A 20,534-nucleotide genomic window follows, 5' to 3' on the forward strand; every position below is an offset into this window, starting at 1 on the left:
CCGCGCCCCTCAGACCCCCCGACCGCGCCCCTCAGACCCCCGACCGCGCCCCTCAGTCGCCCCCTGAGACGCCCCGGCTGCACGGGAAGGAGGCCGCCCCCGGTGGGTCTCAATGGCCGCAGCCTCGGCCTCTGGTCCCGGGTCCCGGGTCCGGTTCTGTCCCGTGGGGACGCCCCGCCCGGCGGGAGCGGGTCCCTCAGCGCCTCCTCCTTCCACAGGCACCGCGGCCTCGGGCTGGGGTTCGGGTGGCGGCACCATGAACCCCGACAGGGGCCCGCAGGAGCGCCCCGAGGAGGAGGCGGGGAGAGCGGGGCGCAGGCCCAAGGTGAGGGGTCCGCGGGGGGTGGGGGCGGGGGTGAGGAGGTGGGGACGGGGCGCCCCCCTCGGGCCGGGGCGGACGGACGCACGGACGGTCTCTCCTCCAGTCCAGGGCCGCCTGCAGGGACGTGTCCGCCTTCTTCTCCCGGGAGGAGTGGGCGCAGATGGGCGCCTGGGAGCGAGCCCGGCACCGGAACGTGAAGAGCAACTACGAGGCGCTGCTCAGCATCGGTGACGGGGCCGCGGGGGGTGGGGGGGTGACGGGAGGGGGTGACGGGAGGGGGTGACCAGGAGGGGGTGACGGGGCCGCGGGGGGTGGGGGTGGCGGGGGGGGGTGACGGGACCGCGGGGGGTGGGGGTGGGGGTGGGGTGCTCCGTCCAGGGCGCCCCGGGCTCCGCGCTCCCGGCCGGCGCTGACTCTGCGGTTCGTTCCCTCAGCTCTTCGCCCGCAGGACAGACTTTCTTTCTCTCCTTCCAGGTCTCAGGGCCCCTCGCCCCGCGTTCATGTGTCGCCGCGGGAGGACCGCCAAGCCCCGGGCCGAGGACTCCGAGGACTCGGATGACGAGTGGACCCCGAGGCCGCGAGGTGAGGGCGGAGGGCGCGCAGGTGCCTGACCCCGACCCGGGTGCAGGTCGGGCGGCCTCTCGGGAGTTACCAGGGACGAGCAAGAGGCAAAGCAGTTACACAGCCAGGGGCTGTTCACATAAACCCCTTTTTATTAATAATTTATTAGAGAGAGAGAGAGAGAGAGAGAGAGAGAAACCTCCATCACTGCCTCCTGCGGGCCCCCCACCGGGATCGTGCCGGGAACCTGGTCTGGGGCCCTGACGGGGATTCATCCGGGACCTCACGGTTCATAGGTCGAGGCCCAACCACTGAGCCACACTGGCCAGGTTCATAGAACCTCTTTAAATGTGTCACAATAATTATATACAGATTTAGTGTTGACACTATCACGGAGGTCCCCCATTTCTCCCCCTTTGCTCACCTCTACCCAGACCCACCCCCCAAATCTATAATAATAAAACCATAATATGCAAATCCAGGGAGGATCAGCTGAAGGACCCACCAGATGACCAGGCTATGACACCCACTGGCGCCAGGCCAGCCAAGGCCTGTGAAACGCAATCGGTCCGGCACCACCATCCCCCATGATGCCCTGCAGAGGGAGGCCCAGGCCACTAGCCTCTGGGTGATCAATGGGGGCTCCCCATCACCCCAAAGAGGGAGGCCCAGGCCACCAATGCAGAGCTGGGGTTGCTGAACGGGGCCTCTCTCTGCAGGCGATAGATCCCAGGGCTCCCAGACTGTCAGAGGCCAGCTGAGGGATTCCCGCCCCCGCTCCCGGCCACGCCCCCAGTGCATAAATTTATTTTGTGCAATGGGACTCTAATACATAGATAGATGATAGATAGATATAGATAGATAGATATAGATAGATAGATAGATAGATAGATAGATAGATATAGATAGATGATAGATAGATAGATAGATAGATAGATAGATAGATGATAGATAGATATTTGTATAGATATATAGATAGATATACAGACCATATATATTTTAAGCTGTTCTCTCTCCGTGAGCACACCCACCCCTCTCCCTCCGCCCTCCTTCCCCTCTCTACTCCACCCCCCCCCCCCCCCCCGCCCCCGACAGGTGTGCATCTCCTAAACTAAGAGACTCAGGAGACTTGCACCAGGGAGTACGGGCAGCGGCAGCTCATTCAGGCTAACCCCCTGAACCTGTCTCCAAGGCGCATTTTCTATGACTTTCCAATGAGCCAAAGCCACCCGCCTAGGCTGAACTCTTTGCTATAACCTTTCTAGAGCAACACAGCAGCCCCGCCTAGCCTCTCTCCTGCTGCTGCTTCTATCCTAAGTCCTTCCTTGTTTCAATGTCCCCAGCTTTAATTTTTTTTTTCTTCTAAAATTTTTTTAAAACATCAATCAGCTGCCTCCTGCACACTCCCCACTGGGGATGCGCCCACAACCAAGGCACACGCCCCCGACTGGAATCGAACCTGGGACCCCTGAGTCCGCAGGCCGACACTCCATCCACTGAGCCAAACCTGTTAGGGCAATGTCCCCAGCTTTAATAAACATTCTCTCAAAATAAAAATAAATAAATAGCCCTGGCTGGGTGGCTCAGTTGTTTGGAGCATCCTCCCATACACCAGAAAGGTTTCGGGTTCCATCCCCAGTCGGGGTGTGTATGGGACAACTCATCGATGTTTCTCTCTCACATCCATGTTTCCCTCTCTTTCTTTCTATTCCTCTCTCTCTCTAAAATCAATAAACATATGTCCTCAGGTGAGGATTAAAAAATAATAATAGAGGGAGATAAATGGTGATGAATGAGTAATAAAATAATTATATATTAATAGAACATTAATAAGTAAGCATACAAAAATATAAAAGTGAGTAAAAAAATAACTAATTCAGAAAAGTTGTCATCCCATAGAAGGAGGAAGGTCTGACAGGTGAGCCGTGCTCTAAGACCTGCATGGGGGCATATGGGAAAAATATTGCTCATGGCAGTTAGGGGGTGGGGTTGTGGGCCAGGGTAGGAAGTAGTTCATCGCTGTATCAGGTTCCATGTCAGCCATGGCATCATCTGCCAGGTTTCATGAAAGTCTGGTTGGTAGGGTCCGTAGTTCCATGGGTCTGAGGTTGAAACATAGCTGAGGTCACAACGTTATCTCTAACTTCCCCGAAACTCTGTTTCTGTGGTGACTAGACCTGAGTCTTTGTTCCTAAGACTGTGTGATGCTGAACAGAATCTAGTGATTGGGGAAGGTGGGCACAGTCCATATGTGCAAAGGAGGAAGGATAAGAAAGAAAGGAGGCAAGGTGGTCCTGGTGCCATTGGACTGGACAAGGCCAGTGTGAAGACAGAAGACAGAGAGGAGAAGGGGCCAGGTTGCACAGTGGAATTTCTTTGCAGTTACATGACCTTTATTATACTTGTGTCATGAAAGGACAATTTTTTTTTTGGCTTTTTAGGGAAATTTTATTTTTTAAATCCTCACCCAAGGATATTCATTGAATCTAGAGATAGGAAGGAAGGGAGACAGAAAGGGAGACAGAAACATCAATGTGAGAGAGGAACATCCATCAGTTGCCTCCCATGTATGCCCCAATAAGGATCGAAGCCGCAACTGAGCCGCCAGGGCAGGGCTAGGCCAATTTAAATATATATATTGAACAGAGGATGAAGTACAGATGGGGTTTGGTCTGTTTTTAAACATTTAAGAAAATTAGCTGATGCTCCCAAGAAAAGCATAAGCCTAATGAAACATCAAAAAACATTTTCCAATCATCCTTGGTCTGTCCTTGGAATACTCTCTAATTCAGAATTCTGAAAGAATAAGAATCTCCAGATTTTGAAACAATTGCCAACCAAAACTGATTTCTCACCCGGCAGGCGTGGATCAGAGATTGAGCATCAACCTATGAACCAGGAGGTCACAGCTCAATTCACGGTCAGGGCACATGCCCAGGTTGTGGGCTCGATCCTTGGTGAGGGGTGTTCAGGAGGCAGCTAATCCATGATTCTCTATCATCATTGATGTTTCTATCTCTCTCTCCCTCGCCCTCTCCCTTCCTCTCTGAAATTATATATATTATTGATTTCTCAACATCTTTTAGCTAAACCTTCTTCGGTGGCCTTCAGAGTGGAACAGAATAAACATCAGAAGGTGAGTATTTCCCAAATCCTGTTGAAAAGAAAATCTTCCTCCTGGATGCAAATGCAGGGAAGAGGAGGAAAAATCACAGTGCACCCTAGAAACTGCCACCTTCCTTTCCTGACCTCTTCAACAAAATAACCAATATCATCTTAGTCCTTAATAACATCAGCAACAATAGTAGCTACCACGGGTTTTATCTTCACAATGCTTCAGACTCTAGGAATTCTACGTGAATAAACTCACTTACACCTTACCACAACCCTCTGAGGTAGGTACTATAACTATCACCATTTCTGAAGAGGAAACTGAGGTTTCAGACATATACAAGTGTTTGATTATATGTCTGAGATCACAGTATCGGTGGTCGTGCAATCTAATCCATAGCTTCATCTCTAAACCACTTACAAGCTCATTAAAATTTCCATAGTTTTATGCACTTTCCACTGTCTTATCCATCCATGATTACATCTTTCACTGACTGCTGATTCCAAACGCTATGCTGCAGTGAGAGATGCACTAAGACTTCCGACTCACGGAAGCTCACTGACATCTAGGCAGTTTGCACAGTGCATGGTCCCACATGAAGAGGGACATAGGAGCCCCAGCATCAGAGCCTCCCGGTCAAATAAAAGAAAGCATCTCTCAACTGTGGGGAGCTTCAGGCTTGACGATTGAGAAACAATAAACAATAAAGTGACTTAAGGACTTCATAGAGATGACACACTATTCAATAGAAGCTCACCCATCTGGAACTGGTTTTAAATGCTCATTCCAGTAAGAAGAAGTATGGCTTCTTTCTCTGAGCTCTAATTAGGCCAGTGTCATCTTGTTTGAATCATTTGCTCTGCCTGCCTACCTCTGCATTGTGAGCTCTTTGGTTCACACCAGATTCTTCTCAGAAGTCCCAGGCCCAGCTCAGAGCCCCCTGAATGTTTGCTGAATGAGTGCTTTCAAATTTACAAATTAAAATAGAATAGGGTCAAAGAATAATAAAGATAATTTACATGTGATTTCAAATATAGAGATGGCTGAGAGGTACATTGATAGCAGGACTGTAATCTCACATTCATACTATATCAAAGAGCTCCCAGAACACTTTGTTGAACATTATATTTCATGTTCACTATATCATTAAGAATTAGCATGGTATAGGTCAGGAAACTGAAGAGAACTAGCTAGTAGCACAACCTTATTCAAACAGAATTGGTGGGAACCAACTAATCTAATTACAAATATTCTTTCCATGATATAGTACTTTGCACATTTTAACATAATTTTCTTTATTGTCATGATAGGTTTCTGCCAGCCATTTCTTTTTAAAAATATATGTTTTTACTGATTTTAGAGAGAGAGGAAGGGAGAGGGAGAGAAGCATCAGTGAGAGAGAAAAACATGGATCGGTTGCCTCCTACACAGACCCCAACCTGGGATCTAATCTGTAACTGGGGCTTGTGCCCTGACTGGGAATGGAACCGGCAAACCTTCAGTCCAACCAACTGAGCTACACCAGCCAGGGCTCTGCCAACTATTTCTTTCTTTCTTTCTTTTTTTCTTAATCCTCACCCAAGGATATTTTCTCATTGATTTTTAGGGAGAATAGAAGAGAGAGGGAGAAATAGAAAAAAATATCGATGTGAGAGAGACACATTGATTAGTTGCCTCCTGCATAAGCCCAGACCAGGGCCCGAGCCAGGGAAGAGGAGCCTACAAACAAGGCACTTGCCCTTGATCGGAATCAAACTCAGGACCCTTCAGTCCGCAGGCAGACACTCTATCAACTGAGCTACACTGGTTAGGGCTCAACTATGTCTTATTCTCTTCCCAGTATCCTTCACTCTCACTGTTCTATAAAGAAAGATCCTTAAGGCATGGGTTCTAGTCTTCGATTCAAAACCCACATTGGCCATTTCTTTTTCCTCTAATATTCATACTTCCCAGGTATTTCAAAGAGTTGTTGAAGTGTTCATTAAAGTCATGTATATCATAAACACTACATAATTAAATAAATGCGTGTTACCTTTTAATATGTGACTTTCACATTGAAGGCAAAGTCCAGGGCGCCATTAAGTAATGAGTCTAGTTTGAAGGAATTGTCAGGAACAGCAAATTTGTTGACTGCAAGTGGCTCAGAGCAGACCCAGAAACCAGTGCCCCCTCCTGGAGAAGCAAGTACCTCCAGACAGCACCCTAGATCGAAATTGGGTAAGTTAAATACTTTGGAGATTTCAGTTCCACTACTTCCTCTAGAAAGGCCGATCAGTATAGCCTAGGTATGTGGGGTGGACTTTGCATAGGCCTGGATTTGAAACTGGATTTGAAAGCTTCATTAACACTGAAGCTTTGAGCTAATCTTACAACCACTCTGAGCTCCTGAATGCTAATGTGTAAAGTGAACGTAAGGAAACATGGGTCACATATAGTTTGAAAGCATTAAATTAAATCTCAAACAATTGACAGATGCAAGTTGTCCAATAAATCCACCTGTGATAATAGCAACCATATTCTCTTGGTGTTGTGTGCCCAGGTCTTTACTCATTGCCTAACACATAATGTGCCCTCAATACATACTTTATGAATGACTAAAGGTTGGGAGGTTGAACCTCATAATGGGATCATCTAGAAACTAAAATTGAATCAGCCATCGGTAGTCAGTGTGGAGTGCTAGTCTTTTAGTTAACGGAGGAAAATACCAGATACTATAATAGAACAGGTGATCATTTGATGGGAGGACATTGTGTGTTTTCTGACAAGACAGGGACTCATGTTCCAGACCTCATCCCCTCAGTCACCTGCCCTTCTCCCATGTAGACCTCAGGAGAAAGGAGATCGAAGTGAAGATGTATAGCCTACGAGAGAGGAAGTGTCGTGTCTACCAAGAGATCAGTGAGCCCCAGGACGATGACTACCTCTGTAAGCTGACCCTCACCAAGGAGCATGTTATGTGTCCTTGATGCAATAATTTCACCTCGTCTCTGGGTACCCAAATCATTACCTTCCTCTCGTGACCGGGGGTACAGGATTGAGGCTCACTGATGTGAGCTCTTTCTGAAGCTCTTCATGTCCAGGAACATGCACTGTACCCTCCCTAATCCCTGTTGCTCTTGCCTCCAGATTGTGAGAAGTGTCAGAACTTCTTCATTGACAGCTGTGCTGTGCATGGGCCTCCTACGTTTGTAAAAGACAGTGCCGTGGACAAGGGGCATGCCAACCGCTCAGCCCTCACTCTGCCCCCTGGGTTGAGAATCAGACCATCAGGCATCCCTGAGGCTGGGCTTGGAGTGTGGAATGAGGAATACGATCTGCCGGTGGGCCTGCACTTTGGCCCTTATGAGGGTCAGATCACAGAAGATGAAGCCATAGCCAACAGCGGCTACTCCTGGCTGGTGAGAAGTTTACCTCTTCCCTGTCCTCTGGCTTCCCACGTCCCTCCTGTGGCTTGGTGGGCCCCACCTTCTACGTGCTGGGACATGGCTGGGGACAATATGGTTAGTTAGTTCTGTGTACTGAGCAGACTTTGCATGAACATGGAGCTCCTCTCTAAGGATCAGAGGGTAAGTGGGAGCAAAGTGGTACAGACTCCTCCCTTGTGTGGCTCCTGCTTAGTGAACAAATCAACTCAGACGTGTAGATGATGAGTAAGAAAAATATCCTGTGATCACCATTGGCAGTTGAATCACCATGCAGGCTGAAAGAGATTTGATGACAGTAAAGTAATTATTCTATTATGTACACACACACACACACACACACACACACACACACACAGCCTTTAACTTCTTTTCCTGAAATGCAGATCACCAAAGGCAGAAACTGCTATGAGTATGTGGATGGAAAGAATACATCTCAGGCCAACTGGATGAGGTAAGGTCACTGGGCTTCTGGATGCCAGAGAGGACACTCATGCCTCACACGTCTGTCCTTCCCATCATGCCTCCCTAATGGTCTCCCTCAGTCCTCTGTTCCCCTTTTTTCTCCATACAGTGATATTCAACATCAAGACATTTAGGAAAAGAGGAGGCATAAGTACAGCATATGTCCTCAAAATACAAGTCTCCACTTTGGGCACTGGGAAAACCTTGAGGACCCTGGATTACTCTGTGATTTATCTAATGGACATTAGTTAAACACCTGCCATGTTCCAGTTTAGAGGAAGGAATTCATTACTTACACAGATCACACAATCCATGTCCCTAGGGAGAACTTATTGCAAATGGATATGATACATTTTATTTCATAAACATTTAACTATAATTTTCCTATTTTTCAAGAAGTACCCAGTGCCCAGATAGCCTTGAACCAAGGATAGTCTAAACCTGTGAGGGCAGCCCATCATCCCAGCTTCAGTTCTAACTACAACTGGGTGTTGGAGCCTGCAGAGTAATAGTGCTCATGGCCCTTTCCTGAGGGGCTCTCTTGTATCAGGGGAGACAGATTATGAATAAACTACTATTGTTCTGTGTTATTTTTCTAAGACAGAGAGACCTCCACGTTTCTGTGGGAACCTGGGGGAGGCAACTGAATGATGCCTTCAATAAAGTGTGGGGAGACTCGAGAAAGGCCTCTGAAGAGAAGGTAGACTTGGGCTGAGTGTTGAATGATGTGAGTCCTACATCAAGCACCGAGTTCTGTGGTGTCACACAGAACCTGACTTAGAACTTAGGGAAGCTCGAGGTCACCGGGTTTGATGGGAAAGTCTGGAATGAGGCTTTGGAAATGGCATTAGGCAGGATGAGCGCTGAAAGCAGGACTTAGGGACCGGAATTCACGTGACGTTGTGACAGAGGCTCGGGCATTGAACAGAAGCTTCCCCAGGAGCGTGGGTGTGGGTGCCATCAGAGCTGAGGGCCTTAAGCGTCAGTGAGGATATGACAGGTAGTGGGAACTCATTGCCGGTGTTTTTCTTCCTTTCATCTGCCTCAATCCCAGGTATGTGAACTGCGCCCGGGATGACGAAGAGCAGAACCTGGTGGCCTTTCAATATCACAGGCAGATTTTCTACCGAACCTGCCGGGTCGTGAGGAAGGGCTGTGAGCTGCTGGTCTGGTATGGAGAAGAGTATGGCCAAGAGCTGGGCATCAAGTGGGGCAGCAAGTGGAAGACAGAGCCTGTGGCCGGGAGAGGTGGGCACCACTCTTCTTCAACATAGAAAGAAGGAATTCTTAGAAGTTTTCAGGGTCCAACTCTCAAGTAGAGTAGAATGCACTCTAGAGTCAGTAAAGCTTCCAATCAGATGCTTCAGAAATTGATGATTCATCACATAGGTCTTTGATTCTTAGGAACAATTTTAATATTTTTATTTTTGTTCTAATTTTTTAAAATATGCTTTTATTGGTTTTAGAGACAGAGATGAAGGGAGAGGGAGAGGAATATCAATCTGCTGCCTCCTGCACGCCCCCTACTGGGGATCAAGTCCACCACCCAGACATGTGCCCTGACCAGGAATCAAACTGGCTACCTCTGGGTAAATGGGACAATGCTCAACCAACTGAGCCACACTGGCCAGGTTCCATTTTAAAAAATACTTCATGCACAAAATGCACAGCATCATATAGTGCTGAAAGGATTAGAGGCAAAAATAAAAAAAAGTTCTCAGGCACTTAACCAGCTCTCTCATCAAGGCGGGTGGTTTTTTTAAAACACTTTTAGCTGTTTCTTCTTCATTTACTGCATATTTCTAAATGAAATGTGTGTGTTAACATGCATTCATTCATTATTTCAGTGACTTGTCATGTGAATTCCTACTCGGTGCCACACAGGGTTCCGGGAGCTGGACATACAGATTAACACGATGATCAGAATCACACTGCTCCTGAGCAGCTGGCTGGTGAAGGAGGGAAGCCCGGGCATACATATGTGCATGTGCTTAATATTACACAGTGATTAGCGCTTCAGAGAAAACGGGCCCAGGACAAGTGCCTAGGCATCAGTGTGAGGGGAGGGTGGGTGTGTCGGATTCAGAAGGTCAGGGGAGGGCTTTCTCAGGAGATAATATTTACAACACCTGTGGCACAGGGTCCCGAGCAGAGGAAAGAGGTGGGGTTTTGAGCTGGCTGAGGGCCACTCCCGTCTCAGTCTCGGTACAGAGGGTGAGAACGGAGGTTGGACAGATGCCTAGCAGCCTGGAAATGCAGTGCCTATGATCCAAGCTGAGATACTGGGGACTTTCTTGAGTGAGAGGGGACAACTGGGCAGTTTTCAGCTGCAGACTGGCATGTTCTAAAATTATGCTTTGTTAATTTTTTGGAAAATAAACTTCAGTGGGGAATCCCCTCCGAGATTATTTTAACTCCAAGTGAGAGAGGAAGGCGGATTGGCTGGGGAGGGACGGGAGTCAGGAGTGTAAGAAGCAGAGTTGGGGAAATATTTTTGTTGTTGTTGTTAATCCTCACCCGAGGATATTTTTCCAATTTTTTTTTTTTGAGAGAGAGTAGAAGGGAGGGGGAGAGACAGAGAGAGAGAGAGAGAGAGAGAGAGAGAGAGAGAGACATCAATAGCTTGCCTCCCACACACACCCCAACCAGGGCTGGGGATTGAGCTTGTAACCAAGGTACGTGCCCTTGACTAGAATCAAACCCAGGACCCTGGAGTCCCCAAGGTGACGCTCTATCTACTGAGCCACACTGGCTAGGGGATGGTTGGGGAGATATTTTGAAATAGGACTTCCTATTGTATTTGAAATAGGCTAACACTGAAAGAAATCAAGTAGGAATACTGTGTGAGGAAAGACATATCTCCATTTTATGATTTGTGGAAAACTGAAAGAGAAGCAATGGCTAGTTGGGGCCTATGGTTTCTCTGTTTTTAAATATTTTTAGTGATTTGAGAGAGAGAGGAAGGGAAACGAAGAGAGAGATAGAAATATCAACATGGATCAGCTGCCTCCTGCTGGGATCGAGCACAAAACCTGGGCATGTGCCCTGACCAGGAATCGAACTGGTGACGTCCTGGTTCATGGGTTGATGCTCAACCACTGAGCAACCTGGCCAGGCCTGTGGTTTTTCTCTTTAACATGACTTAGAAGATACATGTATATGGAAAGGTCACTATAGCCCCACCCATATAAGGAGTGAAATGGCCTCTGATGGCCCTTGAAAGTCCCTAGTTTGCAACCTGTAAGACCTTTGTTCTTTTCAATCCTCATCCCAGGATATTTTTCCATTGCTTTTCAGAGAGAGTGGAAGAGGGAGGGAAAGACAGAGAGAAATATCGATATGAGAGAAATACATCGATTGGTTGCCTCCTGCACACTCCCTGACCAGGACCCGGGCTGGGGAGAAGCCTGCAACCAAGGCACATGCCCCTGATGGGAATCAAACCCAGGACCTTTCAGTCCACAGGCTCAGGCTCTATCCACTGATCCACACTGGCCAGGGCTGTAGAAAATACTTTTTTATTTTAAATATATTTTATTGATTTTTTACAGAGAGGAAGGGAGAGAGATAGAGAGCCAGAAACATCAATCAACTGCCTCCTGCACACCCCCCACCAGGGATGTGCCCGCAACCAAGGCACATGCCCTTGACTGGAATCAAACCTGGGACACTTCGGTCCGCAGGCCGACGCTCCATCCACTGAGCCAAACCGGTCAGGGCTAGAAAAGACTTCTGATATGGGGTCTCTGGATTTTGAAAGATGAAGTGCAGACAAAGAAAAAGAAAAATAGACTGTGAAGGAACACTTTGTGGGAGACAGAGCTTGCACTGTCAACACAGTAATAATGATTCTGGGGCCAGGTCTTGCCAGGAGACAGAGCGTACGGCACAGGCAGCCTTGCCCACACCTGCCCTGACCAAAACTTTCTCCTTCAGCAGAACCAAAGCCAGAGATCCACCCATGTCCCTCCTGCTCTGTGGCCTTCTCCAGTCAGACATTCCTCAGCCAACATGTGAAACGCAATCACCCCTCTGAGATTCTGCCAGGAGCATCTGCAGGAAAACACCTCCAGTCAGAGGAACCCGGCCCAGAGCGTCAGAATCAACAGCAGCAGCAACAAACTGGTCCACATGACTGGAATGACAAAGCTGAAGGTCAAGAGGTCAAAGGAAGGTCCAAACCTTTGCTTAAAAGGATCAGGCAGAGGGGAACTTCAAGGGCCTCTTTCAGGTCTCCCAACGGACAAATGGGGAGCTCCAGTGAGCGTGAGGGAATAATGGAGGAAGAGCCCAGCACAGGCCAGAATGTGAATCACAAGAACACAGGCAAATTATTTGCGGGAGTAAAAAGGTCAAAAATTGTAACAATCAAGCATGGAGGGTGTGGGCAAGGCCTCAATGATGGGTTACATATCGACACACACAAGAGGACACACTCAGATGAGAAGCCATATATTTGCAGAGAGTGTAGGCGAGGCTTTACACATAAGTCAGATCTCATCAAACACCAGAGGACACACTCAGGGGAGAAGCCCTATGTGTGCAGGGAGTGTGGGCGAGGCTTTACACATAAGTCATCTCTCATCATACACCAGAGGACACACTCAGGGGAGAAGCCCTATGTGTGCAGGGAGTGTGGGCGAGGCTTTACACAAAAGTCCAATCTCATCACACACCAGAGGACACACTCAGGGGAGAAACCTTATGTGTGCAGGGAGTGTGGGCGAGGCTTTACACAAAAGTCATCTCTCATCATACACCAGAGGACACACTCAGGGGAGAAGCCCTATGTGTGCAGGGAGTGTGGGCGAGGCTTTACAACGAAGTCAGATCTCATCAAACACCAGAGGACACACTCAGGGGAGAAGCCCTATGTGTGCAGGGAGTGTGGGCGAGGCTTTAGAGATAGGTCGACTCTCATCACACACCAGAGGACACACTCAGGGGAGAAGCCCTATGTGTGCAGGGAGTGTGGGCGAGGCTTTACACGGACGTCACATCTCATCATACACCAGAGGACACACTCAGGGGAGAAGCCCTATGTGTGCAGGGAGTGTGGGCGAGGCTTTACACACACGTCACATCTCATCATACACCAGAGGACACACTCAGGGGAGAAGCCATATGTGTGCAGGGAGTGTGGGCGAGGCTTTACACACAAGTCAACTCTCATCATACACCAGAGGACACACTCAGGGGAGAAGCCCTATGTGTGCAGGGAGTGTGGGCGAGGCTTTAGAGATAGGTCGACTCTCATCACACACCAGAGGACACACTCAGGGGAGAAGCCCTATGTGTGCAGGGAGTGTGGGCGAGGCTTTACACGGACGTCACATCTCATCAGACACCAGAGGACACACTCAGGGGAGAAGCCCTATGTGTGCAGGGAGTGTGGGCGAGGCTTTACAGATAAGTCACATCTCATCAGACACCAGAAGACACACTCAGGGGAGAAGTCTGGTGTTTGCAGGGAGGGTGAGTGAGTCATGAGCCCTAAATCGCACCTCAGCAGCTGTAGGTCAGTGTAGGCACCACATACCTCATGCCCCAGCTCTGAGGGGCTTCAGAGGAAGCCTGCTGGCCCCTTTCCCTCCCCAAGTTGTAATTAGTACAGAAGTAACTGGTCAAACATCCTCCACTTTTATGAGGAGAGGCAATAGACAAACAGTTCCTAAAGTGCTATGGGGATGTCAACACCAATGTCCCCAAAGGTGTTTTTGGCCTCGTTTTAATAAAGTTTGTGTCCAGACAAACCTGAAGCCGACATGCCTCATCCCCCTTATCACTGAAAGCAGAGTTCCAGGAGGGCCACAGAGAACGCTCAGCCACAGACCTGAACCCGGGAAGGCGGAATCTGGTGTCAGTCCCGTGAGGTTCCTGCCAGGGAGAGGGATTTGAGACAGACTCACCAGGAATGGGAATAGCCCCCCACCAAGCCCTCGGCTTCTCCTGGCTCCTCCCCTGATTCCTCCGACCTCTGTAGGCTCAGGTGAAAGCCAGGGAGGGTGGGCATGTGCACGTGTGTGTGTGTGTGTGCGTGTGTGTGTGTGTGTGTGTGTGTGCGCGCGCGCGCGCGCACGCACTGTGCTGCCTCTTCTGGGCACTGGTCGCCCTCTTCTTGCTGCCTCTGTAGCGTTGGCATCTCGCCTGGGGCACAGCATGTGGGCACCAGGTCCGTCCACAAGGGTTTGAGACTCAGCTCTGCCCTCACAACTGTGTGACCTAAGGCCAGACCCCCGTCTCTGTGCCTCTTTCCAAGCTATAAAGTGGGAGGGTGGCCCACCTTTGGACTGTCATTCAGAGTGGGGTCAGCACCGGCGCCTCTGGCTCAGGGTGGCTAAAACGCGCGTCTCTCGGTGAACAGCGTCTGCCAGGCCTTGAGGTGACAAGGGAGGCAGAGGGCGTGGGGGCCCGGGAGCCAGTTCAGAGCTCGAGCAGCCCCACTGCTCTCTGCGTGGACTCGGCTGCCTGAGCAGGAGGCGTGGCGTCAGGCATGCGCCTCCCCCCAGCCACCCCCTCTCACTGAACCTGAGCAGGCGGCACTGAGAGTGACCAGGACACCAGGCCCGCGCCACCCAGCTGAGAGCTGCTGGGTGCACCTCACCTCACAGTGTGTGCGAAGCCCACCTCGCAGCAGCTCCGGTGCTGGCCTTGTACCTGGGTCCGCGGGTCTAACCCTCCCCTGACCCGTCTGAGATCCTTAATTGCACGTTTCTTACGGGGAGTCTGATGGGCCATGGACCCGCGTGAGCAGAGCAGGCATGCCGTGTCGGTCATTCCTGGACACCGGTTCACAGGCAACATCCACCGAGGCCGGGAGCACCGACCCTCATGGGCCCATGGTGGGAGTCCAGCGAGGCTCCAGGGAGCAGGTAAGCGTCTGCCTGGGGAGGCGAGGGGGCCGATAGCAGCCAGAGGCCCCACTTTTCTTACAGCAGAGCAGACGTCAATGCAGGGAGCAGGCACACCCAGTGAGGGCCCGTCACCCCTCAGCCTGAGGGACCAGCACAGCACCTGTTCCTGGAGGAGGGTTCCTGAAGGGGGCACCCAAACCCACGACCTGAGACCATGACCTTCCCTCTCCCGCCCGGCAGGTGTGGCTCAGGGCTTGAGCTTCGACCTATGAGCCAGGAGGTCAGGGTTCAATTCCTGGTCAGGGCACATGCCCGGGTTGTGGGCTCGATCCCCAGTGCGGGGCCTGCAGGAGGCAGGAGATCAATGACTCTCTCATTGATGTTTCTCTCTCTCTCCCTCTCCCGTCCTCTTGGAAATCAATAAAAACACATTAAAAAAAAAGACCCTTCCCTCGCCGTGACCAGGCTTGTGAAGTGAGTCTACATGAACTAGGTGATTTCAATAATATCCATTATTCTTTTCTCTATTTCATGCTTTTTTCAAGGAAGGAAGGTGTGTGTCTTCAGTTTTGTCTTCTTTCCCTGTGGAGCCCCCACCCCCATCCCCAGAGAAAACACCATGAACTGTCCATGTTCTGTGGCGTCCGAGATGGGCATGGGAGGGCAGATCCTGGCGTCCCTGGGTGAGAAGCTGGGACTGAGATACAGTGGGGAGGGGACCCCACACCACCAGGTGCTGCTCACTCCCCCCACCTCCCCGGTGTGGCCATCTGCCCCCACGGTGGCCCCCCCTCCACCTCTGTCTCCCAGGCCCTTGAAGGGTCCCTCCTTCACAGCAGAGCTGACCTGTGCTGTGCAAATGGCGTGCGGCTCCCAGACCAAAGTCACAAAAAGGCACTTTTGCCTCAGCCTTGCTCACAGGGTCTCAGGGCCCCGTGAGCAGGGAGCTAGGAGTGTGCACCCGCCCCCCCCCCCCCCCCCCCGCCCCACCACTACTGCCCCGCTGGCAGCTGCCGGACTGAGCTCTCGTCCCCGACAGGCAGCTGAGTCCCTGTCCTGTCCCGGGGACACCTGCTGCCTCCAGGGCCACTCCAGCTGCACCCGTTGGCTCCTCAGCTCCTGCACCTGGCCCTGTGCTTGCCCTCGATGGGGCCGGCCACAGTCTCGGGGCAGAAAGGACATCAGCCGCCGAGGCAACAGGACGGCCTGGCCAGCTGCCTCCATCACACCCCCCACTCTGTGTCCCCAGCGGCTGCCATGGGTGTGGTGGGCTCCATCTGCTTTCCCTCAGCTCATCTGCCCCCAGGTAAGGGCACGGCCAGCTTGGTTGGGGACCAGAGCTGGGCAGGTGACGGGGGTCACTCACCAGAACGTTCAGCCAAGAACCCAGACCAGCTGACTGCCCTCCACAGCCGGGTCAGATGAGCCTGGTCTGAAACTCTGCAAATTTGTGTTGACTCCCAAACATGCCCGGCGTCTGGCTGAGCAGCACCCCCCTGTGGGAGCGCACAGATCACCAAGGGGCAGCTCCTGCATTGAGTGTCTGCCCCCTGGTGGTCAGTGCGTGTCATAGAGACTGGTTTTTCCACCATTAGGTCGATTTGCATATTACCCTTTTATTATATAGGACTAGAGGCCCGGTGCACAAAAATTTGTGCACTCGGGGGGGGGGTCCCCCAGCCCAGCCTGTGCCCACTCACAGTCTGGGACCCCTCGGGAGATAACGACCTGCTGGCTTAGGCCTGCTTCCGGGTGGCAGAGGGCAGGCCCAATCCCTAGGTGCAGCCCCTGGTCAGGCTCAGAGCAGGGCCGATTGGGGAGTTGAGGCGCCGCCCCGTCATGCACAGAGCAGGGCGGATCGGGAGGTTGTGATGACACCCTCAGTCACGCTCAGGGTAGGGCCGATTGGAGGGTTGGGGCATCGCCCCCTGTCACACTCAAGGCAGGGTCGATGGGGAGGTTGCAGCGCCACCCCCTGTCACACACAGAGCAGGGCTGATCAGGGGGTTGAGGGGCTCCCCGCTGTCACTCACAGAGTAGGGCCGATAGGGGAGTTGGGGCACCGCCCCCTGTCACACACAGAGCAGGGTGGATCAGGGGGTTTGGGCGCTGCACCCTGTCACACTCAGGCCAGGGCCAATGGGGAGGTTATGGCTCTACCCTGTCACACACAGAGCAGGGCCCGTGGAGGGGGGTTGGGGCGCCACCCTCTATCACCCACAGAGCAGGGCCGATCAGGGGGTTGGGGCGCCGCCACTGTCACACTTGGGGCAGGGCTGATAGAGAGGTTATGGCTCTACCCTGTCACACACAGAGCAGGGCCCGTGGGGGGGGGGGGGGTTGGGGCGCCTTCTCCTGTCACTCACAGAGCCGCAGGGCGATCAGGGGGTTTGGGTGCTGCCCCCTGTCACGCTGATCCCGGTGCCGGGAGCTTCACTCCTCCACTGATCTCGGTGCCGGGAGGCATATTACCCTTTTACTATATAGGATAGAGGCCTGGTGCATGAGTAGGGGCTGGCTGGTTTGCCCTGAAGGGTGTCCTGGATCAGGGTGGGGGTCCCCACTGGGGTGCCTGGCCAGTCTGGGTGAGGGGCTGAGGGCTGTTTTCCGGAAGCGAGTGACTGAAGCTTCCAACCGCTCCTTGTTTTCTTTTTTTTTCTTTTTTATTCTGGGTCAGCTTTAGCTCTGAGGCCTCGCCTCTGAAAACATCGATACAATGTTGCTAAAGCCCGACTGAATGAAAGCCGGTTTCTGGGGTTTTGTTTAGCTTCTTATTTGCAACATAGTACATAGTTGCTTAGAGTTGCAGCTGAGAGGCCGGCAAGTGAGGCGGGGAACATTGGAGTCTGCAGTCACTGAAGCAAGCAAACCTCCCTGCTCGCTTCAGTGCATGGCTGCCGGCCGCCATCTTGGCTGACAGTTAATTTGCATATACTCACTGATTAGCCAATGAAAAGGGTAGCGGTCGTACGCTAATTACCACGTTTCTCTTTTATTAGTGTAGATTAACTATATTTTAAAATTCTGCACACTTTTCCATAACATACCTAGTTGAGGTTGTTTATTATATATGACAATTTTGACATAATTTTCTGAAATTCAAAGGTTTTGGCTATTTCAGACCTCAGGTCTCTGCTGGTGATGTGCAGTCGGGTTTCCAAGAGGTTCTTCTATCTTTTCTTAGTCATGGAGGTAAAAATACCTCAATTATAGCCATTCCTGTTGTCTTACCATTTTCATTCCTGTGCCAAGCTCAATTGTTTGGCATCAACTTTCTTCAGTTATCTTCTCTACTTCATTTCCACAACACTCTAGCTTGTCAGAGTACTTCTTAGTAAGGTCCTTCAACGCTAAACAAAATCCTGTTTTCATCTGTGTTTGGAGGTTTCCAAGGTTGAATTCTGTCTTCCCTTGAAAACTGGGTCAATTTTGCTTCGAGATATTTCTTTTGCGCCGTCCTGAGCCACCAGGACCTGCCGAGTCCACGAAACATGTTCAGCCCCCGTTGCATTGAGGGCTGCACCTGGGGGCTGAGAGGGTGGAGGCGGGCAGAGCACGCCTTTCACGCGATGGAGGAGCTCTGTGGTTGTGGGGAAGCACTAAGACTCGCTGGCAGGGCAATTCCGTGCGAGGCAAGCTTCAGAGCGCAGAGCGGACAGCAGGCACTGGAAGGAGAGGAACAGAACGTTCCGTGGGAAAGGACAGTCTGACGGCTGCTTCCCTGCCCTCCGGCCTCCACAGGCAGCCCTCGAGCTCTCCCCCTCCCTCCCCTTCCCACCGAGCTCTCCCCCTCCCTCCCCTTCCCACCTCGTGGTGCTTTGTCCCCACAGCAAACCTCTGCTCACCGCCAGCACCAAGTGTCCCTCAGCACCAGGAGGGCTCCACCGCTTCAGGTCATCCAGGGACCAACTCCAGGCATCCCTGTCTCAGCCCCCGCTGCTCATCCAGCTAGAACACGGGAACACCTTCCCTTGCTGACTGTCTGCAATCTGTCAAGAAGTGTATAAAAATAGTTCAGTTGATAGTTCAGTCCGTCTCATGATTGAGCCAGAAGTTCCAAGACAAGGGGGGAATGAAAGGACAGAACAGGACTGATAGCTGTGTCCTTAACCCCTCTTCCAAGAAAAAGCCTCAGAATGGATCAGTTACTCAGCCTGCCCTTATCTTGGCCAATGGGAAAGTGGGGAAAACTAGCCCAAGGCCAAGAGTATGCTAGCCACCCCGGTCTTTGTGTAACCAGACCCTAGCTGCACCCTGCCCTTGCGTCACTAGCCCCCAGCCCTCACTCAACCAACCGGAATCGAGTAAATCAGTGGTCAGAGTGTGCCCCCACCCCCCAACCCCAAGCCCTATAAATTCTTTGTTCTCTTGGAACTCGGGGCTCTCTCTTGCATCCAGTAATGGAGGCAGGAGGGGGACCAAGTCCCGGGCTTGAATAAAAGACCCTTTGCTTTTGCATCGGAAAAGGCTCCCTGGTGGTGGATTATTGGGGACCCCGAACTCTGGGCATAACAGTGGGCACTGCAGCGATCCAGGGGGGCGGTGATGGCCACAGGTGCATTTGTTTTAACTTTTTTTGTATTACCTTTCTATTCTGAGTTCAATAAGTAGTTTCATAATTTCAAACTTCAATGCTTCTAATTTACACCTTTCTTTACTATATTTTACGAAAAAGGTAGAAACATTAATACATATATCTGTTGTGCCCAGATTTCAAGATTCCCAAGAAACCACATCAGGGAGCCAATTCGATGTAAAAGCATAAGAATCTGTATTCAAGCTAGCTTGGGCTCCCCATCCACCAGGCTCACCGACATCAAGGCAAACCAAATGGCTGAGCGAGCAAACCCCGCCTGAAGACCGGTTATATAGGGAGGGTTGGAGTAAGGGGAGGAGAAAGAACTGTGCTCTGCCGCCTGGGTGTGGCTAGCAGAGTAGGACGTAGCCCCTACCCTGGGGCAACCTAGCCCTCGCCCTTTCAATATCTTTCTGTTTAATTGCTATTAAAATTTTTTTAAATATATTTTATTGATTTTTTACAGAGAGGAAGGGAGAAAGATAGATAGTCAGAAACATCGATGAGAGAGAAACATCGATCAGCTGCCTCCTGCACATCTCCCACTGGGGATGTGCCCGAAACCCAGGCACATGCCCCAGACCGGAATCGAACCCGGGACCCTTCAGTCTGCAGGCCGACGCTCCATCCACTGAGCCAAACCGATCTCGGCAAATTTTTTAAAAATTAATTTCCAGGGGGTGCTGAGTAATATTTTTTCTGGGAAGGGGGCGGTAGGCCAAATAAGTTTGGGAACCACTAGCTTAGGGAGTCACACAGGCTCCCCGTCATGTTTGTTCTCTTTGTCAAGTTTTGGGTGAGTTTTCCTCACAAGTCTCCCTCCAACTTTCTTGTTGCTGTCACCTTCTCTTAGTCTTTGAAAACTCTCAGTCCATCTTACTGTGCCTCCGATTTCTGTCTCCTTCTCCCTTCTGGTGTCCTCCTGTGTCCCTGTCTGTGCCTTGACTCTCCATGTCTGCACTTCTGGTCCTTGTGAACCTACTCCCTCTCCCCTCTCCCTCCTCTCCCTCCCACCCCTTACTGCTCTCGCTCCCTGTTGCTAATTATTCTGGCCACCGGCCTCCCAGGGCCTGAATCCCCGGCCCGCGGGCTTCTTACCACATTCTCTAGGTCTGAGAGAGCAGAGCCCTTTCCCGCTGTCTTCTGTCTGTTCAGACTGGAGCCTCTCACCTGCAAACTCTGGGTCCCTCCCTGCCCCCCGTCAGTCACCCCTCACTCTCCC

At 51.3% G+C, this 20,534-nt stretch overlaps 1 protein-coding gene and 1 long non-coding RNA gene across 3 annotated transcripts; one reads left to right on the top strand and one right to left on the bottom strand.

The window, feature by feature from the left end:
• Positions 1-256: 256 nt before the first annotated feature.
• On the top strand, positions 257-13,365 carry LOC138999978 (histone-lysine N-methyltransferase PRDM9-like). Its single transcript, XM_070402216.1, has 10 exons — positions 257-325; positions 426-549; positions 797-904; positions 3,970-4,019; positions 6,056-6,212; positions 6,819-6,920; positions 7,122-7,393; positions 7,804-7,871; positions 8,937-9,130; positions 11,822-13,365. Exons 1-10 carry the CDS (start codon positions 257-259, stop codon positions 13,363-13,365), a joined length of 2,688 nt encoding a protein of 895 aa, XP_070258317.1.
• A 4,356-nt stretch (positions 13,366-17,721) lies between these two features.
• On the bottom strand, positions 17,722-20,496 carry LOC139000006 (uncharacterized). 2 transcript variants are annotated; one of them, XR_011469502.1, is made up of 3 exons: positions 20,411-20,496; positions 18,582-18,725; positions 17,722-18,401 (listed from the first exon to the last, which is right to left on the bottom strand). It is a non-coding gene; the product is annotated as an uncharacterized lncRNA (long non-coding RNA). The 2 variants fall into 2 exon arrangements; XR_011469503.1 differs by having other exon boundaries at positions 18,572-18,725.
• Between the last annotated feature and the right edge of the window lie 38 nt (positions 20,497-20,534).

This window comes from Myotis yumanensis, unplaced genomic scaffold (assembly GCF_028538775.1).
Source record: "Myotis yumanensis isolate MYYU_CA2020_CCGP unplaced genomic scaffold, mMyoYum1.0.hap1 SCAF_23, whole genome shotgun sequence".
Lineage (NCBI taxonomy): Eukaryota > Metazoa > Chordata > Mammalia > Chiroptera > Vespertilionidae > Myotis > Myotis yumanensis.

Excerpts from the sequence above, each read along its gene's own strand:
- LOC138999978 (XM_070402216.1), top strand. The coding sequence starts at position 257 with ATGAACCCCGACAGGGGCCCGCAGGAGCGCCCCGAGGAGGAGGCGGGG. Across the intron at positions 6,213-6,818 it reads GCACCCTAGATCGAAATTGG|ACCTCAGGAGAAAGGAGATC; the intron begins GTAAGTTAAATA and ends TCTCCCATGTAG. Across the intron at positions 6,921-7,121 it reads CCAGGACGATGACTACCTCT|ATTGTGAGAAGTGTCAGAAC; the intron begins GTAAGCTGACCC and ends TCTTGCCTCCAG.